At 47.8% G+C, this 26046-nt stretch overlaps 3 protein-coding genes and 1 long non-coding RNA gene across 4 annotated transcripts; 2 read left to right on the top strand and 2 right to left on the bottom strand.

Moving 5' to 3' along the window:
- Window positions 1-1467: 1467 nt before the first annotated feature.
- Window positions 1468-3694, top strand: LOC108963501 (uncharacterized). Its single transcript, XR_001992189.3, has 2 exons — window positions 1468-2062; window positions 3248-3694. It is a non-coding gene; the product is annotated as an uncharacterized LOC108963501 (long non-coding RNA).
- A 1223-nt stretch (window positions 3695-4917) lies between these two features.
- LOC108963500 (scale keratin-like) lies at window positions 4918-6647 on the bottom strand. The gene is made up of 2 exons (XM_018924247.3): window positions 6511-6647; window positions 4918-5683 (listed from the first exon to the last, which is right to left on the bottom strand). Exon 2 carries the CDS (start codon window positions 5659-5661, stop codon window positions 5296-5298), a length of 366 nt encoding a protein of 121 aa, XP_018779792.1. The 5' UTR covers window positions 5662-5683; window positions 6511-6647; the 3' UTR covers window positions 4918-5295.
- A 7283-nt stretch (window positions 6648-13930) lies between these two features.
- Window positions 13931-15697, bottom strand: LOC103823986 (claw keratin-like). The gene is made up of 2 exons (XM_018924246.3): window positions 15549-15697; window positions 13931-15107 (listed from the first exon to the last, which is right to left on the bottom strand). The coding sequence occupies exon 2, from the start codon at window positions 15090-15092 to the stop codon at window positions 14718-14720; it is 375 nt and encodes a 124-aa protein (XP_018779791.1). The 5' UTR covers window positions 15093-15107; window positions 15549-15697; the 3' UTR covers window positions 13931-14717.
- Window positions 15698-19408: 3711 nt separating this feature from the next.
- LOC108963479 (keratin-associated protein 10-2-like) lies at window positions 19409-21522 on the top strand. The gene is made up of 2 exons (XM_018924218.3): window positions 19409-19537; window positions 20519-21522. The coding sequence occupies exon 2, from the start codon at window positions 20532-20534 to the stop codon at window positions 20979-20981; it is 450 nt and encodes a 149-aa protein (XP_018779763.1). The 5' UTR covers window positions 19409-19537; window positions 20519-20531; the 3' UTR covers window positions 20982-21522.
- The last annotated feature ends 4524 nt before the right edge of the window (window positions 21523-26046 follow it).

Here is a 26046-nt window from a genome sequence, read left to right as displayed (position 1 = left end):
AAATAATTGGTTTCCTCCCCATCAGGGGTCATTAATCTATTCTCAGCTCAACCTGTCAGCACAAAAAAAAAAAAAAAACCACAATTTTTTTTGTCTTAAAAACCTTTTTGGCTCCTCCTCAGCTTTAGTGATGAAATCCAGATTTCAGAACGGACGAGGGAATTTCTAGAAGTTCAAAAGATACATTTATTTTTACAGCATATCTTATTAATGCTGATTTTCAGCCTCCCCAGCACAAATCAAGAGGCATTTTTAAAAATTCAGCAAATACCTCCCTGTGTGACATTCCCAAGCCTCATTTGCATATTAAATGAGGATAATGACAGGCATTGGGGAAGTGCTGAGCCTCATCAGAATTTCTGGTATCAGGGCCCTCCCAAAACAGTCATTAGAGCTCCTTTGGCAATGTTTGGATTATTTCAACCCTCCTGGTTTAAATTCCTTGAGTATCACAAGCAGAGCGGGGAAGGGACCCTCAGGGGACAAGGGAGGTTTTTCTTTCTTTCAATTATTTCTATTTATTTATAATTCCTGCCGTCCCCTGGAGCAGAGGGACAGAGATCTGGCTGGAAAATGCCACCACAGCAGGTCGGGGAGAGATTCCTGCCTCAGGAAAATCCCACTTGAGGGGATCATCCAGCCCTTTGTGCTCTCCAACCCACCTGAGGCAGGAAAATAATTTGATAATTTTAACTCCTATGAGTTTTGGAGACCTGGATTTCTTCCCCAAAGCTGAAGAGGACCCCAGGATTTTTTTTTTTTTTTTAAGGTGAAAGAGAAGATCTTTGGCTTGTTATTATGGATATGGAACCATGGAATGGGTTGGGTTGGAAGTTCCACACTTCCCACTGTCCCAGGTTGCTCCAAGCCCTGTCCAGCCTGGTCTTGGACATGATGGAAATCCATGGAATAATCTGGGACCCTCACAGGGAACAATTCCTTCCCAAATTCCCCTTCCGTGCCCCTGACCCCATTCCCTGAGTCCTGTCCCTGCAATTCCTGAGGAAAAGTCTCCCCAGCTTCCCTGGAGATCCTGGAGGGGCTCTGGGGTCTCCACAGCCTCAACATTCCCAACATTCCCAACATTCCCAGCCTGGATCCATCGGGGAGGAGCTCCAGTCCCTTTATCAAATTCCTGGTCTCCTCTGGGCTCCCTCCAACAATTCCATGTCCCTTCTATTTTGGGAACACCAGAACCCACCACAGAATTCCTGGTGGGATCCCACCAGAGAGAGCAGAGGGGGAGAAGCCCCTTCCTGACCCCCCTGCCCATGGATGCAGCCCAGGACAGGGAGGGATTCTGGCCAGCTCATGCCCATGGATCCCACATATAAACCCTATAAATATCAGACACATGAATGATATCACAGAACTCCGAAAAACTCAAGCGAGTTTTTCCAATTAATTCATCTGGGGGGAAAAAAAAAAACCAAAAAAAAAAACCCCAAAACCCTCACACCATAACAATTAACCACATTTCTCAGATGCTGTTTTAATTGATCCCGTGCCTCGGCCTGCACCTCTCCTAGGACAAATTATAGGAAGGAGAAGAACCTAAAAGAATCAATGGAACTCCTGTCATTAATTGTGACGGAAATCCCGGAGCGCTCGGGGGAATTCTCCTCCGCTCCCCGGCTGTTTTACGTCACCCCAAAATGTGCAGTGCCCACCTCCCTGGTGGGGCCACGAGGTGAAGAACCAATCCATGGCTTCCCAGCTGACCAGGAATTGGGGCTGGAGCTGTTCTGTGTAGCCTCCAGCCCCATTCCCAGCTGTCCTCCGGGTGCTTTCCCAGAAACCCCTCTGTCCTGGAAAGTCTGGAGATGAAAGAATCTCCCGGGCTGTAATCACAGTGCCCAGCCCCAGGAATTCCAAAATTGCCCTAAATGCGGAGGAAAGCAATTATAGCAATTGGGTTGCTGATGTACTTCCCAAATTTGTCCCGTGACTAAGGGGAGTTCTCGAGGAACTGCTCCGACCTCCACAATGGGAATATAAAAATGGTCCCAACCCCGGCGCTCCTCACACGGCTCCTCTTGGTTTGCTCTTCCCTCTGAACTTGGTAAGTCCAGATCCCGTTCTCCTGGAGAATCCTTGAATTTGGGGTGGAAATCCTTTGCTCATGGGTGTTTTCTCCTGGATGCTTTCAATCTGGGGGGATCAATGCATGGACATTCCCATGGAATGGGAAAGATGGGAAGCTGAGTTTAATCTGGGGGACACTTCCAGGTCTTTGGAAAGATGGGAAGCTGAGTTTAATCTGGGGGACATTTCCAGGTCTTTGGAAAGATGGGAAGCTGAGTTAGAAGTTCTGGGTTTCTTTTTTTCCAGTGGTGACACCTGGAATTTTCAGGCCTGGTTGTGCAAGGAGGAAATGGCTCTTTGTGGAGGGATGTTGCAATGGGGAATATGGAAAAGTCCCAGGAATTGTTTTGTGTCCCTCTGGAGTCCCTGGGGCAGCTCTGAGCTGCAGGGTTTAAACCTTCTCTGTCTAGCAGAGTGTCCTTGCTAGAACTGGCACTAACAAAGCCGGTGTTGCCCAGGAGAAGGAATTGTTTATGTGCCAAGATTAAAAGCAGACAGGGAGGCTGGAGATTTAATGAACTCCTTGAGTTGTGCATTTCCAAGAACTCTGGAAAACACCGGGAGGGATTCGAGTCAGACACTGGGACTCCCTCACTGAGATGGGATTTATCTCCTCCTGTCCCGGGAGCCTGGACACCAAACAAATCCATTCTTCAGGAAGATTTTCTTTTCTTGGAAAGGGCTTTCAGGATTTGGAAGGGAGGTTTGGAGACCCCATCCCAGGGAAGGACTGGACATGGCACTCAGTGCTCTGGGCTGGGGATTGGTGCAGGTTTGGACTCGAACTTGGAGGTCTTTTCCAAACTCAATGATCTTGGGATCCTGGGATTCTGGGATCCAGGGATCCTGGGGTTCTGGAATCCTGGAATCCTGGGGTTCTGGGATCCTGGGATTCTGGAACCCTGGGTTCCTGGGGTTCTGGGATCCTGGGGTTCTGGAATTCTGGAATCCTGGGGTTCTGGGATCCTGTGGTTCTGGAATTCTGGGATCTTGGGATTCTGGGAAGCTGGGATCTTGGGATTCTGGGAAATCTATGACATGAAAATCCCCCACAAACCTGAGGGATTCACTCAACATTCCCACCCAACCGCACCTCGCCCACACCACGACTTCTTCCCTTACAAACCCTTTTTCTCCCCCTTTTTCTCCCTCCCTGTGCCAGGCTCACCTCCACCCCCGCACCCCACCATGTCCTGCTGCTACTCCCCGCGCTGCTACACCCTGTGCTGCTCCCCCTGCTACCGCACCTACACCCGCACCTACAGCTGCAACCCCTGCATCAGCCGCACGCTGAGCTGCTGCCGCCGCTCCTACGGCAGCTGCTGCACCTCCCGCAGCTGCACCACGCGCTACTACTACCCCTCGTGCTGCTCCTACTCCTGCTGCTACCCCTGCTGTTGATCCCAGAGGAAAATCCCCCCCAACGGACCCGCGCCCACGGAAGACGAACGGATGAGCCCGCTGTTGGTGTTTGCACAATCGCGGAGCCCCCGCGGTGAAGTCACCACGAGTGGGGGCTTTGCTGTGCTCTGAAACCTCTTGGAATTTCTGGGTTTTGTGGTTGTCTCTGTCTCCTTCTTCCTGCCTTTCTCAACTCTCCTGATATTCTGCATTTAAAGCCTCCCACGGCCCCTTCAGCAACGGGAGGGGCCATCTGCAATTCGTGTGAAACTTCTCGGAGTTGCTGCAATGGGGCTGGAGGACCTCTGTGAAATTAGATTTGGTGTCATCTGCATTTTCAATAAGCACTTCCAGCACAGCTCTGCAGCCCTGGGTGAGGGAGCATTACGGCTGTCTCGCCTTTGATCTGCCTTTACGAGGACCTGAAGGATGAACAACACAGCTTCAGCAAAAAGGAATGTTCTGGAGAGCAGTGAATCATCTCCCAGAGCTGCCTCCAGCATCTCAAAACTATAATCTTTCTGTATCTGTGCCAGCTCTTTTTCTTGTTCTAATAAATACTTTCTGCATTTGGAAAAAAAACAAAAAAACCTCTGGAGATTTTGTTTTCTTGCCTTTGTCCTTGGTTTGGGTGGATATTCTGGGAGCTGTGGAATTCTGAAGGGACTTTCTGGACTCGAATCCTTGTCCAGCTTTGGGTCCCTCAGGACAAGGGGGCTTTGAGGGGCTGGAGAATGTCCAGGGAAGGGAATGGAGCTGGAGCAGCGGGAGAAGGGAATGGAAAATCCTGAGGGGGGCTCAGCCTGGAGAAAAGGGGGATCCAGGGGGAATTTCAGGCTCTTCCAGGGGGGATTTGGGATCAGATCCCAGGGAACTGGGATAGGACAAGGGTAACAGCCTTGAGCTGTGCCAGGGGAGGCTCAGGTTGGACACAAGGAGAAATTTCCTCCTGGTCAGGACTTGGAAGGGGCTGCCCAGGAGGAATGAGGACATTTCAATTGTTTGGTTTTTTTTTTTTTTAGGAGTATTTGCCTTTTCCCTGCACTTTCCCCCCCATTTTCTGGCTTTTAGTCCTTGGATTTAGTGTGTTATTGTAACTGCACCCATTAAAATGGATTTTATTCAGCTCAAATGGATTTTCTTCTGTTCTGTGTGGAAGATCAAGGGGGTGGTTTGAGTTTTCTGGGCCAACATCCACACAAGCAAAGCCACCACTGTTCCCTCTTGGTCATAATTTTTGTCTTCCAATCCTTTTGCTGCGAAGGATTTCATACTTGTGTGTCCTCCACTCAATTTCTGGCATTAATTTGAATTTAAAATAAGGGTGAAAAAAGAGCAAACAGGATACTGAGGCTTCCTCAGGATTTTGGATACCAAAGACTTCAAGCTGTCTGAGAAACTTAAATGACAAATAAACCCAGAAATGCTGAATTGATGCAGAAAAAAAAATCTTTAATAGGAATGAAACACAGAGATAACTTCAAAGGGATACAGAATGGAAAGACCACACACCCAAAGTCACACGACACCCACATCATCCAGTCAGAGGGAACATTTTGAACAGCACTGCCAAAAACATGGAATTTGGTTTGCTTGGAGGATTGAGGAGAAGTTCTGGGTCGAGAGGAGGGCAGGGACAGCGGGATGAAGGCGAATCACCCCCAACCCTTCAGCAGCAGCGCAGAGCTCTCGGAGCACCCCAGCCGTGCCTCTTGTCCCCAAAACTCTGCCCAGCCATGCTCTCCACAGCTGGACTCTCCATCGATCCCACCAAACCCGGCTTGGGTTTCGGGGTGGCTCCCTCCAGCTTTAGCAGCTGTAGCAGCCCCCGTAGCCGAACCTTTGGCCGTAGCGGGAGCCGAAGGGGTACCCATAGCGGCCGGAGTAGAACCCGGGGTATCCAAAGCAGTCCCCAGAGCCGTAGAAGCCCCGGTAGCCCCCATAGAGCCCCCCGGAGCCGTAGCAGTCCCCGGAGCCGAAGATGCCCCGGTAGCCGTACAAGCCGCCGTAGCCGTAGCGGTCCCCGAAGCCGTAGAGGCCGCGGGAGCCGTAGAGGCTCCCGTAGCCCCGGTAGCCGCAGGGGCTCCCGCAGTCGTAGCTCCGGTAGCTGTAGAGGCTCCCGTAGTTGCAGGGGGAGTAGCAGTCGTCGTCGCACTGGCCTTGGAGGAAAGTCATCTTTGGGAGATGGAGGTAAAACCTGCAACGGGGAGGAAAGGAAGAGTGGTGAATACTCCGAGGAGTAGCAGCAAGCTCAGAGCCCGAAATCTTCCTCACCGGTCCCGTGAGAACAAGGGCAGAGGAAAAATTAAGCTGCTCCTTAATGCCCTGTTTGTATAATCTGCTCATTTACCTGCTGCCTTCAGATTATTTTATATTTTATATTCATGTAGATTCAGGATATTCGTAATATTCCTGGCATTGGTGGAACCCCTGATGGAATCAGTGGTCACAGATCAAAACCTTGCTGCCGCTTCAGGGTTTTTTTCTGAGGCAACCTGGATAGGAATTAGCAACCCTAATTTTCTTTCAGGATATCAGCTTTTCATGGAGCTCTGCATTCCTGACTCCATCAGGAAAGTCTTCCCAGAATTCTCCTGTGATAATACCCCTCAGGTTTTGGCTCCATCACCCTAATGCCTATTTCAGTGCTTCCCACTCATTTTAATTTGCACCTGGCAATGCTGAGAGCCCAAAGAAGAAACCATGGAGTGTGGACACACATGAGAACATCTGTGTGACCAGACAGACCCAAAATCCCACCTAAAATAGGAGATTTAAGGAAAAATCCACCAAGAGTCATGGTGGGGAAAACCCTTTCCTACCTCTGCTGTCCTGAAAATCCCTTATCAGGGAACCCAGGTACCAACAGGACCAGGAAAGTTCCACCTGCAGCTTTAAAAGTTGAACCCAGGCAGCCCAGGTGAAAGGAACAGCAAAACGTGACAGTTCAGAAGAGCCACAACCCCAACAGAAATTCTGAAAGGAAAATTCCCAGTCCAGGGGGAGACAGGAGGAAAATCATACCGAGTTCACGAGGAGGAGAAGGCAGGAGAGCTGATGAGGAGCCCTGAGCTCCAAGCCCTTTTTATACTCCAGCTTTGGCCTCCTGGCTTATCTCAGACGCCCTGTGGGATTCAAAAGGTTTGGAGCCCTACTGGTTGGCAAACAAATTTGCCTGTACACGTCATATCTTCAATTAACGTAATTTTCCTCATTGTTTGGGATTATTAGTGTGTTCCCGTATGTCCCATGTATTACAGGTTTCTTTCATCTCAACATTTTCTGGGCCAGCAACATTCCTGATACCATTTTATTGCCCCCGTTGTCAAATCTGATTTTTTTTTTTTTTTTGAATTAAAAAAAAAAAAGCCATTTCTGATTTCTCAAGGTCATTGGAGAGACAAAAATTTTCAGTAAAAAAAGAAAACTTTCCCACGTGTTTGAAAGTATTTGTGTTCAGTAGAAAGATACACCATGGGGTTTTATCTAAAGGAAATGTCAATGTAGGAATTTTACACTAATCCTCATCCACTTCAGGAAAAAGGACCAGAACTACAAATAAATCTCAATTCCAAAGTGCTCCTGAATGAAAGCCATGCTGCTGCAAGAGCAGGAAAATGTTTTTAACTAAAATCCATCTGCATTTTTTTGTAGTGCCATTCACTGGAGGGCTTGACCCCAGTTCAGCAGAGCAAAGTGGAGAATTCAAGCCTGAATTTGATCTGGAAATAAAGAAATTATCAGGATTAGCACTAAAAGAGCATTAAATGAACACTAAAAGAACTCAGCTGATATTTTTTCCACAAAGAATCACCAGGTGTAGGAGTTGTGATAGGGAGGAACGCTGGAGTTTACAGCAGAGCTCCTTGGGTGACCTTCACCTAATTTCTGGCATTAATTTGAATATAAAATAAGCGTAATAATGAGCAAGCAGGATGTTGAGGCTTCCTCCAAATTTTGAATACCAAAGCACTTCATAAACACTCATTAATGTTTTCAATTTGCAAAGTGTTGCTGGATTTAAATATTAATAGTTTGCCACCAAAAGACACCTCCAGATTTAATAATATGGTCACTCTTCAAGGTCTCTACTTCCTGAGCCATTAAGGTGATGCTCTTCCATGAAAGTCAAAAAAATATCCCAAAAAAACAGTCACTTAAAATCGGAAGGAATGTTTGGGAATGCCCACAAGGAGGATGGAAAATGGCTTTGGGTTGTTGTTGGAGAAGGTGGGATACAAACCCAGTGGGAGACTCCTCCAGGAAGGTCATGGAGATGCTGAGTGGAGGCTCCTCAATCCTCAGGACACCAAAGCAAAACCTTTCTCTTTGTCCTCCGCCAGCGGCACTGGAGGCGCCAACGCCAAGCCGACGGACCACCTACGAGGCTTAACAATCTGAATATTTCCCCAAATAAATATCTTTTAAAATTAATAAGTATCTCCCCAAATTAATAAATATCTCCTCAAGTATCTCCCCATTTGGCCACAAGGAATTGAGAGCAATTGAGAGAGAAAGGCTTTAAGATTAAAGAAATTCTAAAGGGTTTACGTTGGCGCCGCGACGCCGAGCTCGGAAAATATGAAAATGGTTTTGACGTAGGTTGGAGGGATAAGGGGTGGGATGACCCACTTTGGATGGTATAAAAACCGGACCCCCGACTCGGAAAAGTCATCCGCTCCTCTCGACTTCTCCTCTCAACTTCTCTCGCTCGCTGAAGCAGAGGTAAGTATTGGCTCTACTCTCCCATGCTTCTCTAAATATTTCTTTATAAGTAAAATTATGTATAAAATATGAATATGGATATTAATATGAATATATATTAAATGCCTGGTGGTTTTTTATTTATTTATTTTATAGGCACTGCTTTGTCTGCATGTACTTATATAGCATATAAGTATGAACCTGTGTGTATGTGCAGGTACAGACATTCTGTAGGAAATTTCTTGTAGTTTTCGAGCCAACGCCAAGCGCGAAATTCCCTGCAATCTCAAGGAATTTTGCTCTTCCACTCAAGGCTTTTTTGCTCTTCTTTCCTGTGCTTTTTTAAATATTAGGCTTTAAAGAGTTTAAAACTGGAAATTTGCTATCACAATCTTGTAGTAAAAAGTCATTTTCAGTTCTGGGTTATATTTATTGTGTTTTTCTTTCATTTATTACATTTCTCTGATTTCTGGGGCAGGAAAGCTCAGCTCTCAGCTGGCAAACCCCTCATTCGCTACGTTTAGTCAGCAGTTTCCAAAAGTTGACAGGGAGAAAAAAATCAAAGTTGTTTGGGATTGAGGAGATTACAAAAATAAATGAGTTAATTAAGAGGGTGAAACCGAAGCACAGGAGGGACCGAGTCGGAGCCTTTGCTCTGCCCTCAGCAGCTCATAAATTTTGTTTCTGGGTGTGTGTTCCAGGCTGTCCAAATCAACAAGGATGAATTCCTTCAAGGATTGCTGTGACAACACCTTCTCTGCCCAGGCCAGCAATGACAACTTTGGTGGCTTTGGCCACTCCAACGTCCGGCGCAGGCGCTCCTTCAGCCTCTTCAAGGACCAGTGCCAAGATGTGCCCCCAGCCGGCTTCAGGAACATCGGGAGCTTCTCCCAAGCCAGCGGGGCCATACGCGGGACCGTCTTCGCCAACCTGAACGGCGACATCGTTGGGAAGCTCTCGGGAAAGATCGATGGGTTGCCCAGGTTACTGGGTTGCCTGTGTAACCTGGGTGACCTCGGAAACATGGGATCAAGTTTGAACTTCACCGTTCAGTTTGGGGACAGAGCCCAGTGAGCTGTTCCCAGCAGGAGCAGCATCAGGACGGAATGCAGGACACGGACTCATGGCTTCGGTTACGGTACTGAGGAACGCCGAGCGCTCACACCTCCAGCTCCGGGGGATGTGTGGGCATCAGGCTTCGTAGGACATTCCATGTAGCCCTCTGTAGGATATTTTGTCTCTCCAGCTGTCACTCTCAAAGGGCTGAGGCACCTTTAGAGCACTTTGGTGGAGTGGAAAGAGACTTTTGGGTGTGAGGAAAGAGCTTTTTAAGTTCATCTGCAGCGACTTTGTGTTGCCACAGTCGTGGGAGTTTCTACAACAAAGTCCACTTTGGTCGACTCTGACCGAAGGTGACTTTTAGCAGAGGAGCTCCTGTTCTCCATCCCTGCTGCTCCTCACCTGACAGTGAACACGAAGAAAGAAACACATTTGGACTGGCAAACTCCATCATTTCCACAAGGAAAAACATCCCCCAACATCGGGAACGCTCTGCTCGCCAAAGCCCCTTCTGTATCTCGGCCAACTTCTTCTTTCTGTTCCTCACTGCTTCTCATTTCCATTAAAATTACTCTGGTTAGAAGCATAAAAATGTCTGCTCTGGTTTCGTTCGGGCGCTTTAAAGGGACCCTCAGCCACCCTCAGGAGCCCTGCAATGAGAGGGCAGGCCAGACTCCGGATGTTAGGGACTGTCACCACATCTCCATCTCAATGGCTCCCGCCCTGACTCATTTCCCCCAGCAGAAGGAGAAACCTTAACTAACCCTTGGCTTAGGGTTTACCCAAATATTTCCCCAGAAAGAGGCATCGCTCGGTTGATTTTGCCCCAAGAGAAGCTCCTGGAGCAATGCTGGGGTCGGTGCTTGGGTAATAGATCACAAAAACGAGAGATTGAGGGGGATCTCGGTGGTCCAAGGCAGGAGATCGGTGATGCTCGAGGTTAAAGCCACCCAAGAGGAAAGACCAAAGGCAGCCAAGCCATGGCCAGATGCTGGAGGGTTCAGCTCCTCTGCAGATAGAGCAGCCGGTTCTTCAGGGAGCTCCTGCCAGCCCCTGCCATGCCCCCACAGGAGCGCTGGTTTGGGTTTGGCATGCTAAAGATGATTTAGGTCCAAAGCATTAAGGATTATTTAGATTTAGAAAGCTAACGATCTTTTAGGTCTAAAATATGAAATATTATTTAGATTTAGAATAATTAAGATTATTTGGATTTCGAATAAGGATTATTTAGATGTAGAATATTAAAAATTATTTCAGTTTTGAATAGTATGAATGATTTAGGTTTTGAATACTAGAGATGATAGGTGTTTCAACAAGCAGAGCCCAGGCAGAGCTGCCCAGTTCCACATCAGAGAGCTCAGCAGGAGTCATAAATGTCATTGCAGCAGTGACTTTGAGGGCTCACCTCTGGGCTGATTTCCAGAGATAGCCATGGCCACCCCTCCTCTTGCCATGGTGGCCCCCTGCAGAAGCATTTATGCATTTCCCATCTCTTAGAGCAAAATGGAAGAAAGGATCAAGAACACAATTAAGGGAGGAGGTTGGCGAAGCCATTCCATGGGCAGAAAACCAGGGAGCAGAAACATTGATCCTCCAGCCCAACATCCATTTCTTTCCATCGTGTCTCTGATTTCCCCAAAACTCTGACCTGGAGCCCATTCCAAGGAGCAGAGATGAGCTCCAGAGCTCCTTGTCTGGGCAGGAGCAGCCCCAGCCAAGAGCGAGGCCTGCTCTGATTCCTCCGTGCCCCAGTTTGAGCAGGACAGCCCCAGATGGGGGTGCCCCAGGAAGGGGAGGGTCAGGGAGGAGCCTCCCCCCAAGCAGAGCCACGGCCCCAGTAAATCAGAGCAGCCCTTTGAAAGTGGCAAAGCCTTTAAGAGAGGTTTTGCAACCCTCCTGCTGCCAGCAGAGAAATGGGCTGGGTTCCCCAGAGAAAGCATTAGGAAATGGTGGAGTCTCCCAGCAGGGTAAGCTCAGCTTATCTCCCTGGGATGCCTCTGGCACAGAGGCTCAGCTTATCTCCCTGGGGTGCCTCAGGCACACAAAATCTTCTCTTGCCTGCACAGAGAGCGGGGAAGGGTTTGGACAGCCTTGCACAGGAGAAAGAGATGGAATAAAACGCAGGAAGCCAAAGGTTTGGGTGAAATTCTGAGTCCTTTGGTCCCACTTAACCTCCGTCCCTGCCCAAGTTTGCCAGCGCTGCGCCATTTGTGATGTCCTTCCCTCCTGATGTCCCCCTCGGATCATTCCTAAGTCACTTTCCCTGGGGACAGGACGCACAGGTGGTGATTTCCTGCCAGTCCCAGCTCTGTCACCCGCCGTCACCTCCCCGCCACAACGCTGACCTGGAGCCACCTGGCTCCCACCTCACTTCCCCTTCCTGCTTTGAATGTCGAGGCTCCGAGGGCGTCCCTCAGCTCCAGGGATCCAGGGCACCTCCAGGATCTCCTCCTCTGCTGCAGGTCACCCTTCTGGAGGCACTGGAGCGCCAAATTCCTCACCCCAGATGCTCCTGTTGCAGGAGTCACCAAGCAGGGACAGGATGTTTCCTCACCTGCTCATTCCAGATCGTCAGGAGAAGTCAGGAAGTTCCAGATCATCCTGGAATTTCAGCCCAGACCCCTCCCAACGCCAAAACTCATTTTCCATGGATCTCTCCTGATGTCTCAGGACCATTTTTCTCCTATACCTGTTCTGGGTGGGTTAAGAGAGGTTAAAGATCATCCCAGGTGGCTCCAAGCTGGGCCTGGGATGCTTCCAGGGGCAGGGAATCCATGGAATATCCTGTTCCAGGGCCTCACGTGGAAGAACTTCCCAATATCCAACCTAAACTTCCCCTTTTTCCGTCTGAACCGATTCCCCCTTTCCTGTTGCTCCAGTTTCCAACCACCAGCTCCCTTGATCTCTCCCAGATCCCAAACCCTGAATTCTTTCATGTCCTGAGGCTCAGGAAAAGTGGGATGGGGAGAGGAACTTGCGGCCTGGCTGCGATATTATCATAACAGGTGACAGCCAGGCAATTTAAATAACTGAAAAGCAACTCCAGTAATTCCATTCCAACTCGGGAATGTATTCACTGGGGAATTATCCATTTAAATGTTCCCTTGGGAACATTCAAGGCCACAGGAGCTGCCTCCAGCACCAGGATTCCCTGCGAGGCTCAGGATCTTCCCTGAAGACTAAACCCGTCCCAAATGAGAAGTTGGGCACCAGATTGTCGCCCAAACTGGACTAAATTTTCAAATTATTTGTTAAAGAGTGCAGCCTTTTAGGGGAAAGGAAAGTGGGGCTTGGAGCAGGAAAGAAAAAAAATGGCAATGAGAGAAACAAGAATTTCAAAATTCACTATATTTAAATGGATATTGTTAACCCATAATTATTATTAAACGGAATAATTAGGCTTAATAATGAACCTAAGAGATATCAGCAAAGGCTTCTATCTTAAAAGGCATTGAGTTTTCTCAGTGAGACACCCAATATCTTTAGTCCTCAGAAAGGACACTTCAAACTAAGGGCTTTTATAGCAAAAAGAATAAAAGTATATCAAAAATAGTTGTGTCAAAACCCACTGGCAGAATTCCAACATTTCCCTGACTTTTCTGGTTTGTGGTAAACGCAGATCTCAATTTAGGCCATGAAAGAACATCCTTTGAGAGGTGTCAATAAACTGCAGCTCCTTCCCAAATACTCCCAACAACAAAGGCTTTTGAGGTTTGGGGTGTTTGTCCCTGGCTTTTGAGGTTTGAGGGATTTCTCTGATTTCTCTTTTGTAAGGATTGTGTGTCTGGGGAGAATCTGGTTTAATCACCTGCTCCAGAGCTTGCCAACATTAATTACACATTATTACAGTGCCTGGGCAACTTTGTTTTCCTTCCACAGGAGGATAATAATTCCCCAAAGAGTGACTACCCTGGAATAATCCCACATTCCCACGTCACCCTGCAATCCTTAAAGACACCGAGGCTGCTCCTCACACGCTACATAACATTTCAAACACGGCCAGGAGAGCTGGGGAAAGGTTTATTACCAGTTTATTCCCAAAGAAATCCCCAATTCCATGAGGGATTTCCATCAGTCATGTCCAGGTTATCCTGGTTGTTGAAGGGGGAGCTTGTCCAGGCGTGGGAATGGGGCTGGAACAGCTGGAAAAGGGAATGGAGGATCCTGAGGGAGCTGGGGGGGCTCAGCCTGGAGAAAAGGGGGATCCAGGGGGGATTTTGGGTTTCTCCAGGACAGATTTGGGATCTGATCCCAGGGAATGGAACAGGACAAGAGGAAACGGCCTCGAGCTGTGCCAGGGGAGGCTCAGGGTGGGAAATTTGGGGAAATTCCTCCTGGAAAAGGGAAAAGGGCTTGGAAGGGGCTCGGGGAGGTTTGGAGTGGCCGCCCCTGGAGGTGTCCGAGGAAGGAATGGACACTGGCCTGGGTGACCGGGTGGGGTTCAGGCACAGCTTGGACTCTGTGATCCTGGAGGGCTTTTCCAGGACAAGGAGCCAGGAAAGCCAAAACTGAGCAAAAATCTCCACAGAAACTGGGAATGTGGGGAAGGACAGGACACCTGAGGCTGTGCAAAGGAGATCACCCAGGGACCTTGGCCAGATCCCTTGGGAATTTGGCTCTCCTGGTGACAGGATGGGGTTGGTGCAGCAGGACAAGGACAGGGGACACACAGAGACACCGATCACCTGCTGCAACATCTGCTTTAATGAGGAAGAACAGGTGAGACACAGCACAGGTTACAAATTGCCCACAAGGCGTGGTTTGATGTGGGGTGACTCAGGGAATGTCTGGGGCTGCTCCTCCTGTGGTGATGGCCAGCCCTGGTCACACAGCAGGGCAGCAGAGCAGGGGCTGGGGAGCTGCAGAACCACTTTTATCCATCAGTAGCCATGGAAAGAGCTTAGAAATGGATCTGAAGGGGGTCTCGGACCAGATCCTTGACATTGCCACAGTCACAGAAGCACAGAATGGTTTGGGTGGGACTTTAAAGATGATCCAGTCCCACCCCTGCCATGGGCAGAGAACCTTCCACTCTCCCAGGTTGCTCCAAGCCCCATCCAGCCTGGCTTTGGAAACTTCCAGAGGGATGAGGCAGCCACAGCTTCCCTGGGCAACCTGTGCCAGGTCCTCACAAGAAAGAATTCCCTCCTAATTTCTCCCTAAAATCTAAAATCCTAATTTCTCCCTAATCTAAACCTACTGCCAGCGGGAAGCCAAAAAGATCCCAACAAGCCCCCAAGGAACCAGGAACAGCCCATAGCTTTGAGAACAGAGTGCTTGGAAAGAGAGGAAAGCTTTAGAGAAGGAAAACCAGGAAGGGCAGAAGGATGGAAAGGGATTTTTGAGGCCTTCAAAGATCCACAGATGGTTTTAATTCCACCCCAAATGCTCAACTCTCCCTGAGTGCCGTGCTCGGCCATGGAGCCGCGTCCTGCCGGTCACTCTCGTCCAGCGGCCACATCCTGGCCTTAGCAGCAGGGTCTGCAGCTGCCCACCGGGTACCCCCGGCCCCACCTGGCCCCACCATAAACTTGGGAAGCTCCAGGGGTTCGGGCAGCACCAAAAACACCTCCGACACCAGCTCCAACACCGGCTCCGGCGCTGCCCCCGACGCCGGCTCCGACTTCGGGGACTCCCACGGAGCCCACGGAGCTCTGCTGTGGGAAGGTGCTGAGGATGGGCCCGGGGAAGGTGACCACCACTGGAGGAGGGTAAATGACCACCGTGGAGTCCGGGCACTGTCGGACACAGGGCTCGTTGCAGGAGTCGGCCACGGGCTGGGGCACGGCCACGTTGCAGGGGGAGGCGCTGCCCTCGGTGCAGGGGCTCAGGGAGTGAACCATGGCTGGGGTGGGGATCTGTGGGGCAAGGGAAGAGCAGGAAAATAAAACAAAATTCACATGGGTTTCATAATCAAAGATGAGGATGAAAGGCTACAAAGAGGCTCAAGGGGCAGGGAGGATTCTCATAGCTCAGAACCCAAAATGCATCCCTGAACTGTGTACTGAACACAAATGGAATATTCATGGAATATTACTTGGATCTCACCCAGATCTGCATTTCCCAATGGCTGAGCAGTCACAAATGGATTCATTTACCAATCCCAGAATGCCTGAGGTTGGAAAATCCCTCCAGGAGTCCAACCTGTGATCAATCCCCACCTTCCCAACCGTACCAGAGCCCCAAGTGCCCCATCCAGTGGTTCCCACCAGCAGAATGTCAGCCTGATCCCAAAACCACACTCGAAGGCTTGGCTAGAGGAGGAATTCAGGAGTCCAGGAATTTAGGAATTCACTTACCTGCAACACCAGAGGGTGAGACAAGAGAAGTGATGGTGCGAGATGTGAGGTCAAGCACTTTTATACCCGGCCTCGTAGTGCCCAGCACGTGAATCACCCACATGCAGAACTTCCTAATCAATTACTAACCTCGATTCTTTCCAGATCCAGCTTTGTTAACGGATGCTAATTGTTTTAGATAAATCACTCTTGCTAATTACTGGTTGGCCCTTGTGTCCTGCATGACCTGTCCTTTACTGCCTTTGCCACTCTGCAATTTCAGCTTTATAGGGAGGGGGTTCTTTGTCTCTGCATCTCAAAGGGAAAATATTTATGGGGTTTAGGTTTGATCTTCTCCATGACTGGACTCGTTCCTTGGCAGGGGGGAGCCAGACATTTTTCTGGATGAAAATATCCTCGACTCGGCCCAGGAAGAGCTGAAAAAGTGAGGGATAAACTGGAGTTCTGGGTTCTTGAATGAAATGTTTGATGAAAGAGGAATAACCTGTGTTCTGGGTTCTTTAGACTAATGAAAAGTCGGATCAAAGCTCTGGCACACTGCAAAAATCCTGAATTTTATGGTTATAGACCCAAATAAGTCAAGACACCTTTTTCAACCCGACACCGAGTACCCAATTTACACATTTGAACAATAAAACGGAAAGAAAGGCAAGAGCACATTTAATATCACATTAAAACCCCATATTTTCGAAACCATAAATCATGACTGGATTTGGGGAATGGCAAAAAGGGCCATAAATGGGGTGTGACCGAGGCAAGACCTCGTCAGGCATTTTTTCCATGGAGTCACTTCTCTGACCAAAGGGCACCTGAAGCTGCTGGAACAGCTGACGTTGGGAACAACAAGTGGGAGACACCTCTGGAATGCCAGCTGCTGATGAATCCCTGCTGGTTGGGGTTATCATCCCAACCAGCTAAACCTGAGGAGGAGGCTCTGGGACAGCTGCCGAGGTGTGAGCTGGACGGACACTCCCACCCCCAAAAATTGCCCTCTTCTGGTTCCCATTCGGTTAAAAAAATAAAAGTATTTTCCTACTTCTGCTGTCTTTTATTAAACCTCGCCTCAAAGTCTTCTCCCTTGGGTTGGAAGGGACTTCCAAGACCATCCCATTCCACCTTCCAGTGTCCCAGGTTTCTCCAAACCCTGTCCATCCCGACCTTGGACACTTCCAGGGGTGGGACAGCCACAATAATCAACGATAACCACAGGGATTGCAACATCCACCTTCACCTCGGATTAAACCGGCCAGCAATTCATCCCCAAAGTCAAAAACATTGGAATGAATACCTAATTAGTGGTTTCAACCAGCTGAAGATTAAACTGGATGTTAAGTCTTATCTTAGGGATTTGTTAATAATGAAAAGTTCAGATCTTTACTGCAGCGTGGGAGGAATCCACAGTGCTGGGATTTGTTCCCTCTGCTCAGGGCTCCTGTCACTGCAGGGTGGATTTCTGTGAACATGAACATTAACCCTGACAAGAATCATGTCAAGGCTTTCTGCAGGTGTTTCCAAACACATCACAAAAGCTCATTAGTGCCCCGATGTTGTCACTGTATCGTTGTTAACAGAGTTGTAACAGCTCAGGCACAACCAGGAAATAAAAGTGATGAATCAACAGGTGACACGTGGCCAAAACTCAGCACCTGAGTGAGGAGCACGACAGAGCAGTGTCAGCTTGATTTTCCAGCCCAGACAGGCTGAAGGATCCAATGTCAGCACTTCTAAAGATGAAGATGCAAAACGCAAAAAATCACCAGCTTTGTAAAGATAAAACTGAAAGGATCGAGGGAGATCTAAGCCCAGGAGGAGGGAGAGCCCTGAGGACACCAGTGTGGGTGAAGTGTTCAAAAAAACAGGGACCAGGGATCCAACCCATCCCTGAGACCAATGGAACACCAAAAACAGAACCCCAGGATCGCTGGGGTTGGAAAAGAGCCCCAAGGTCATCGAGTCCAAGCTGTGCCCAACCCTACCTGGACACCCAGACCCACATCCAGGGGCTCCAAATCTCCTCTTAGGAGTTTGGAGAGACAATCCCACCTTCCACATGCCTGTGGAGGGGGTGGAACGAGACGTTCTGGAAGGTTCTTCCCACCCAGACCACCCCAGGAATCCCTGATGACTCTGCTCCCCCTTCCAACACCCAAACACGTGGTGTATTCACTAATTACATCAAACCACAGCTAAACCACCACATCCAGCTGGGCTGTTTTTCCAAGGGATTCCCTGAGCTGGAAAAAGGGAAAAAACACCTTTATCAGAGCCTGTTCTCACCCCAAAACTCAGCTTTGCCCTGCTGACACATGAAGACATTTTAGTGATAAATGAGGACACTCTGGTGATAAATTAAGACGCTCCTGATTAATGAAGACATTCGGGAGGTGCTGAGCTGGCTCGTCCCGGTGTTTACCCACACACGAAGCAGGAGCAGGACATTAAACAACACCTTCATAACAGAACCTCATAAACCCCTCACAAACGCTCATTAATGTCTGACACGAGCCAAGCCGGCCCGGCTCAGCCCCATTACGAGCAACGCCGGCACAGAGCCAATTTCAGGGCTGCGTCCCGGCACATCAAAGGCTGCTAATTACCCTCATGACATCACAGGATCGTTTCCAAGGGCCCAGCGCAAGGCACGGGGACAGAGCCAAGCTCTGGGTGCAAAGATGAGCTGTTGGGATGGTGCCAGAGCCTTTGGGATGGTCCAAGAGCCCTTGGGATGACCCCAGAGCCGTTGGAATGACCCCAGAGCTGTTGGGATGGTGCCAGAGCTGTTGGAATGACCTCAAAGCTGTTGGGATGACCCCAGAGCTGTTGGGATGACCCCAGAGCCAATGGGATGATCCCAGAGCTACTGGGATGGTCCCACAGCCACTGGGATGACCCCAGAGCCGTTGGGATGTCCCCAGAGCCGTTGGGATGGTCCCAGAGCAACTGGGATGACCCCAGAGCTGTTGGGATGTCCCCAGAGCCGTTGGGATGGTCCCAGAGGCACTGGGATGGTCCCAAAGCCATTGGGATGACCCCAGAGCTGTTGGAATGACCCCAGAGCCGTTGGGATGACCCCAGAGCCGTTGGGATGGTCCCAGAGCTGTTGGGATGGTCCCAGAGCCCTTGGAATGACCCCAGAGCCCTTGGGATGGTGCCAGAGCTTGGATGGTGCCAGAGCCGTTGGGATGACCCCAGAGCCAATGGGATCATCCCAGAGCTGTTGGGATGGTCCCAGAGCCACTGGGATGACCCCAGAGCCCTTGGGATGGTGCCAGAGCCGTTGGGATGGTGCCAGAGCCGTTGGGATGACCCCAAAGCTGTTGGGATGACCCCAGAGCCAATGGGATGACCCCAGAGCCGTTGGGATGACCCCAGATGCATTGGGATGGTCCCAAAGTTGTTGGGATGGTCCCAGAGCCGTTGGGATGGTCCCAGAGCCGTTGGGATGATCCCAGAGCCCTTGGGATGACCCCAGATGCATTGGGATGGTCCAAGAGCCCTTGGGATGACCCCAGAGCCCTTGGGATGACCCCAGATGCATTGGGATGGTCCCAGAGCCATTGGGATGGTCCCAGAGCCGTTGGGATGACCCCAATCAATTCCCACTCCTCCAGCACTGCTTCCCCGTGGTCACTCCCACAAAAGGAGCTTTAGGAAAAGAGGGATGGATTTCTTCAGGTACCTAATGAGGTCAGCCAGATAAAAGGCAGCTTTTCCTTCTCCCAGTAAAGCTTTCAAATGGAAAGAGCCCTCAGGGTGTGAGGTGTTTTTCACGGGATTTGGGGATAATAATGCGTTAACAGGCCCAAGTGAGTAAAATAATTACAGCCAGTGAAAAAGTTGCATGAGAACAAATTCCCTGGTGTGCTTTATTAGGATTTGGCACTCGGTGGCTCAGGTTTTCCATGAAGCCTGAAGGACTATAAAAACTCCATATAAAAACCCCCATTTCCAAGCTTTCCACCCAGTCCTTACTCTCCACTGTGAGCTCGGTAAGTTGTTTCCCTGTTCCTACACCTAAGAAAATCCCATTCTGCTGGGACTTGGAACTGGAATCTGGAATACCCTGACACTGGGAACGAAGAGGGTTGTTGCAGATAAAGGTTCTTTCTTGGGTTTGTTGCTGGCTTTTTTTAATGGCGGAGACAGGAAAATGGTTTTAAAAGTTGAGCTTGAGATTTACAGGACCTCGCCCGATTTGGGATGTGAGCTATCTTCCCCTTCTTCTTTTTAATTAATTAAATTTATTTATTTATTTATTTATTAAATCCATATTTTTTATTTGCTTTGTTAAAATTGAGATCTAGACTTCCCCTTTATTACAGGCCACTTCTTTCAGTAGTTCAGGTGATAATTATCCAGCTCTGGATTAGTCTTTGTCAGGCTGGGAATGCTGAGCCTGTGGAGACCCCAGAGCCCCTCCAGGATCTCCAGGGAAGCTGGAGAGGGACTTTTCCTCAAGAACTGCAGGGACAGGACACAGGGAATGGGGTCAGGGGGACAGAGGGGGAATTTGAGTGGGATTTTGGGAAGGAATTGCTCCCTGTGAGGGTGGGGAGGCCCTAGCTCAGATGATTCCATGGATTCTCTATCCTTGGAAGTGTCTAGGGCCAGGTTGGACAGGGCTTGGAGCACCCTGGGATGAGAGGAGGGGTCTGGGACATCCCAGGATGTCCAAGGGTGATTCCTTCCTTTACTTTTCCTTCTGCTGGCAGAAAGAAATTCCAGTGTCAGGTGAGGCACCTGGAAAGGAAATAAATGAGAGTCTCCTAAAGAAACTGAGGACCTCAGCACCAATCCCAGGTCCCAAAATTCCCCTTTTCCCAGGGATTGCAGCTCCCTGCTCCCCTCAACAGCTGGAGCTGCAGGGGAGTTTTTTAGGGAAAAGCAAGTTTGGGTGGAGAGCTGAGGGCTGAGAGCTCCCCTCCAGAGCCCAGCAGGGAATTCCTCCAGCTCCCTCCTGTGTTTTCCAGGATCCTCGGAGCCATGTCCTACTACAACTACCAGTACAAGCAGCAGTGCTTCATCCCCGGCGGGGTGCAGAGCCCCACGCTCACCTTCCCCCAGCAGTGCCAGGGCTCTGGGTTGGTGGTGCCCTGCAGCCCCTGCTCACCCTGCGCCCCTGTGGCACCCAAGGTCTGCACCGTGAGGAAAGCCCTGGCCAACCCCTGCCGGCCCAGCTGCGTGGAGATGCGCGTGGTGGAAGGGCACTCCTCCTCCTCCTCCTCCTCGTGCAGCAGCTCCCAGTGCCTGGATTCCTGCTCCACCACCTTCCCGCGGCTCCTGGCGCAGGGCCGGGAGCTGGGCGTGCCCAACTGCGGGCAGGGCGTGCTCAGGTGTCCCCAGGTGTGCGCCCCGGGCCCCGCGTGCCCGGAGCGCTCCTGCCCCTACTCCTACCAGTGGTCCAACAGTTACCAGTACAACTGTGGGCAGTAGAACCTTGCTGGGCACCCAGGGCACGGCCGGGGCGTGAAGAGCAGGAGGACATCCAGCACAGAGGGGCAGCTCCCGGGAACACCACACTTCTCCTGCTGAAACCACTCCTGAGCACCCTTGGGAACCTTCTGGAACCTTTGGGAACCTTCTGGAACCATTGGGAACTTTCTGAAGCCTTTGGGAACTTTCCGGAACCTTCTGGAACCATTGTGAATATTCTGGAGCCTTTGGGAAACTTCTGGAAGCTTTAGGAACCTTCTGGTTCTTTAATGAACCTTCTGGCTCTTTTAGGAACCTTCTGGAACCATTGGGAACCTTCTGGAATCATTAGGAACCTTCTGGAACCTTTGGGAACCTTCTGGTTTTTTAAGGAACCTTCTGGCTCTTTTAGGAACCTTCTGAAACCTTTGGGAACCTTCTGGTTCTTTTAGGAGCCTTCTGGCTCTTTTAGGAACCTTCTGGAACCTTTGGGAACCTTCTGGTTCTTTAAGGAACCTTCTGGCTCTTTTAGGAACTTTCTGGAACCTTTGGGAACCTTCTGGTTCTTTAAGGAACCTCTGCCTTTAACTCTGCTTGGCCTTCTTTTGACTTGGAACCTTGGACTCTGGTCTTGGAACCTTGCTTTTAGGAACCTCTGGACTTGGCCTTCTGGCCTATAGGACCCAGCCCTCGTTTCATCCTCTCCATGAATTCCCTCTGTTAGATTTTTGGGCTCTCGCAGCTCCTTTTCTTCTCCTCTTTCCTCTGCTCTCTCTGGCACGAGGAGATTCCGGTGGCCGTGTGAAGGAGATGTGGGCTCGGCCCCCCACGTGGATGACACTGCCTCCAGGTGGCCCCGGTGCCACCAAAGGGCTCCCCGTGCCAATGTCACTCAAAATAAAGTTTTATTTTTCTGCTTCCGACTTTGTTCCAGAGGGGAATTTTTAAAGAACTCTGGGAAGGTGGTGGGGTCACGTCCTTGGAGGTGTCCAAGGTGGGGATGGGGCTCAGGTTGGAGTTGATGGTCTGGGAGGGCTTTTCCAGCCTCGGGGATTCAGGGATTTTAATTCTATCAGAAACAAACAGGGAAAAAAAACAAACCAAAAACCAAACCAACAAACCATACAAACATAATAAAACCAACCAAAACCAAATAAAATCAAATAAACAAAACAAACAAACAACACAGGAAAAAAATTGTGAGAACTTGATTTTCAAGTCAAGGGAGTCTCTCGAGTCAAGCAATTCACCCTCAAAGCGTTTACTAATTAAATATAATAATAAAAACTCAGATACAATAAATGTGTGAAATATCCACTGGAGGTGTACCAGCTGCAAGCCAGAGAATTTTTTTGCATTATTTCATTCTCTCTGGCACGTCCCCAACATCCCCAAGGAAACCTCTGCTATTTGTTTAGAATTTGGGTTTTTCGTCCATCCCTTTTCACGTGACTCCGAGCTGAAAATCCCCATTTTCCAGGGGTGGGATGAGATCCTCTCGGTGCTCTCCTCCACGGATGATCTCCGAGCACCCTCCTGTGGCCGGGAGGGCGCCGAGCCTCTGGAATGTTCCCTCTGACTCAGCCCCGTCAGGGGCTCGGAACCAATTATTAATTATAATATATTATATTCGTTACATTAGTAATTATTATATTCTGTTATTTTCCATTCGATTATATTAGAATATATACTATATACTATATAGTATATACTATATACTATATACTATATTATATATTATAAATTATATATTATATATTATATATTATGTATTATGTATTATATATTATATATTACATATTATGTATTATATATTATATATTAAACATTATAAATTATAAATTATATATTATATATTAAACATTATATATTATACATTATATGTTAAATATTAAATATTCTATATTATACATTATACAATATATAATCTATTATCTATTATATATTACATATTAAACATTATAAATTATACATTATACAATATATAATGTATTATGTATTATCTATTATACATTGTCTATATTCTATATTCTATATTCTCTATTCTCTATAATATATTATTTATTATGTATCATGTATTATATATTATTTATTACGTATCATGTATTATATATTATTTATTCTGTATCATATATTATATATTATATATTATATATTATATATTATATATTATATATTATATATTATATATTATATATTATATATTATATATTATATATTATATATTATATATTATCATATTATATATTACTATATTATTGTCTATCTATGTCTTATACATTATATATCTATCTATATATCTAATTTATATATTCTACATTATATATTCATATTACATATTACATATTCACATTATTCATATATGATATATATTATCTATTATATTTTATACATTATATATTTATATATATATATATAATATTCTATTATACCTTATAATTACCGGGGGTGCCGGTAATTAACTGCTGCATAACGAGCTCTGCTGATTCCAGCCCAGATCCCACCCTGGGAGCAGCCAGCCAGCCAGAGGGACAGACAGAGGGACAGACAGACAGAGGGACAGACAGAGGGACAGACAGAGGGACAGAGTTACTTCCCAAAACACCCCTAACCACTCCACAAATAAAAAATAAACCAACACAGCCTGGAATTCCTGGGGACACTGCGGGGGGGATTTGGGGAGCTCAGGCCGGCCCTGGCTGGGGAAGGTGGAGCAGAAATCCCGAATTTGTCCCTGGGGATGAAGGGATGGATGGAGCAGGGCCCGTCCTGGGTGGGGAGCTGCGAAAGCAGGTCCGGGCTCCCGGGACTCCTCTGGGCTGGCTCCTGCCCTGCAAGGAGAGAGATGGGGATTGAACCTTTCCTGCTGCTGACATGGGGCAACTGAGGGGCTTTCTCAAAATTTTAATTCTCTTTTCAGTCTCATGTGAAGGGAGGGAGGATACAGATGTTATAATTCATGCTGTTACAATTAGAAGTTATTTCTTAATTAAAGATAATATATGTAATACGTATATAAAGATAATTATACAATAGATATTGCATTATAAATTTTATATATATATAAAATATATAATATATTCACAATATATATATATTTATAATATAATATATATTTTATATATTGTACATTTTATAATATAATAATATTTTATAACATAGATTTTATAATATATATCATAATATTTACATAATCTATAATACATAATACTAATGTATACTATAATATAATACAATATAATTTAATATATTATACTATACATTGACATGACATTGACATGACATACTATATTATACAGTATACCTCTCTCTCCTTCTTCCTGTCCTCTCCTCTCCTGTCCATCTCCTCCCGCTCTCTCCCTCCTCACTTCCTCTCATGCCTCTCCTCTCCTCTCCCTCCTCTCCTCTCTCCTCTCCTCTCCTCTCCTCTCCTCTCCTCTCCTCTCCTCTCCTCTCCTCTCCTATCTCCTCTCCTCTCCTCTCCTCTCCTCTCCTCGTCCTCTCCTCTCCTGCTCCTCTCCTCTCCTCTCCTGTCTCTCCTCTCCTGTCCTCTCCTGTCCTGTCCTGTCCTCTCCTGTCCTGTCCTGTCCTCTCCTGTCCTTCCTCTCCTCTCCTCTCCTCTCCTCTCCCTCTCTCTCCTCTCCTCTCCTCTCCTCTCCTCTCTCTCCTCTCTCTCCTCTCTCTCTCCTCTCCTCTCCTGTCCTCTCCTCTCCTCTCCTCGTCCTCTCCTGTCCTGTCTGTCCTCTCCTCTCCTCTCCTCTCCTCTCCTCCTCTCTCTCTCCTCTCCTCTCTCTCTCCTCTCCTCTCTCTCCTCTCCTCTCTCTCTCTCCTCTCCTCTCCTCTCCTCTCCTCTCTCCCTCTCCTCTCCTTCCTCTCCTCTCCTCTCCTCTCCTCTCCCTCCTCTCCTCTCCTCTCCTCTCCTCTCTCCCTATCCCTCCTCTCCTCTCCTCTCCTCTCCTTCCTCCCCTTCCTCTCCCCTCCTTCCCTCTCCCCTCCCCATGGGATTTGCTGATTTTTTGAGGTGTTCCTCCCTCTCCATCCCAACTTCCCCGAGCTCTCTCTGGGTGGTGCTGATGGGATGAGGAGTGAGCAGGGCTGGCCTCACCCCGCTGTGCTGCACCTGCAGTTCCACCAGGAGGATCTGGGGGGACCCTGAGCTTGGTGGAATCATGGAATGGTTTGGGTTGGAAGGGGCTGGAAGCTCATCCCATCCCATCCCACCCCTGCCATGGGCACAGACACTTCCCACCATCCCAGGCTGCTCCAGGCACTTCCAAAACTGCTCTGGACCACCTGTGCCAGGGCCTGCCCTCCCTCACAACAACCATTCCCTCCCAAAATCCCATCTGAACCTTCCCTCTGTCCACCTGCAGCCATCCCTCTTGTCCTGTCACCCCAGGCCCTTGGGAAGAGGATAAGGAGATTTCCAGATTCCTCTGCCCCACATAAAACATTTAAACACATTTAAACACATTTTAAAACATTTAAACACATTTTAACACATGTAAACACATTTTAAAACATTTAAACACATTTTAACACATTTAAACACATTTTAAAACATTTAACACATTTATTAAACACATTTTAACAGATTCCTCTGCCCCACAACATTAACACATTTAAAACACATTTTAACACATGTAAACACATTTTAACACATTTAAACACATTTTAACACATTTAAACACATTTTAACACATTTAAACACATTTTAAAACATTTAAACACATTTTAACACATTTAAACACATTTTAACAGATTCCTCTGCCCCACATAAAACATTTAAACACATTTAAAACATTTAATAACACATTTAAAACTTAAACACATTTAAAACAACATTAAACACATTAACTTAAAACATTTTAACACATTTAAACACATTTACAATCTGCCCACATTTTAAACACATTTAACACATTTAAACACATTTTAAACATTAACACATTTAAACACATTTAACACATTTTAACAGATTCCTCTGCCCACACAAAACATTTAAACATATTTTAACACATTTTAAACATTTAAACACATTTTAACACATTTAAACACATTTTAACAGATTCCTCTGCCCCACATA

This window comes from Serinus canaria, chromosome 25, assembly GCF_022539315.1.
Source record: "Serinus canaria isolate serCan28SL12 chromosome 25, serCan2020, whole genome shotgun sequence".
Lineage (NCBI taxonomy): Eukaryota > Metazoa > Chordata > Aves > Passeriformes > Fringillidae > Serinus > Serinus canaria.
This window is presented reverse-complemented; position numbering and strand designations above follow the sequence as displayed.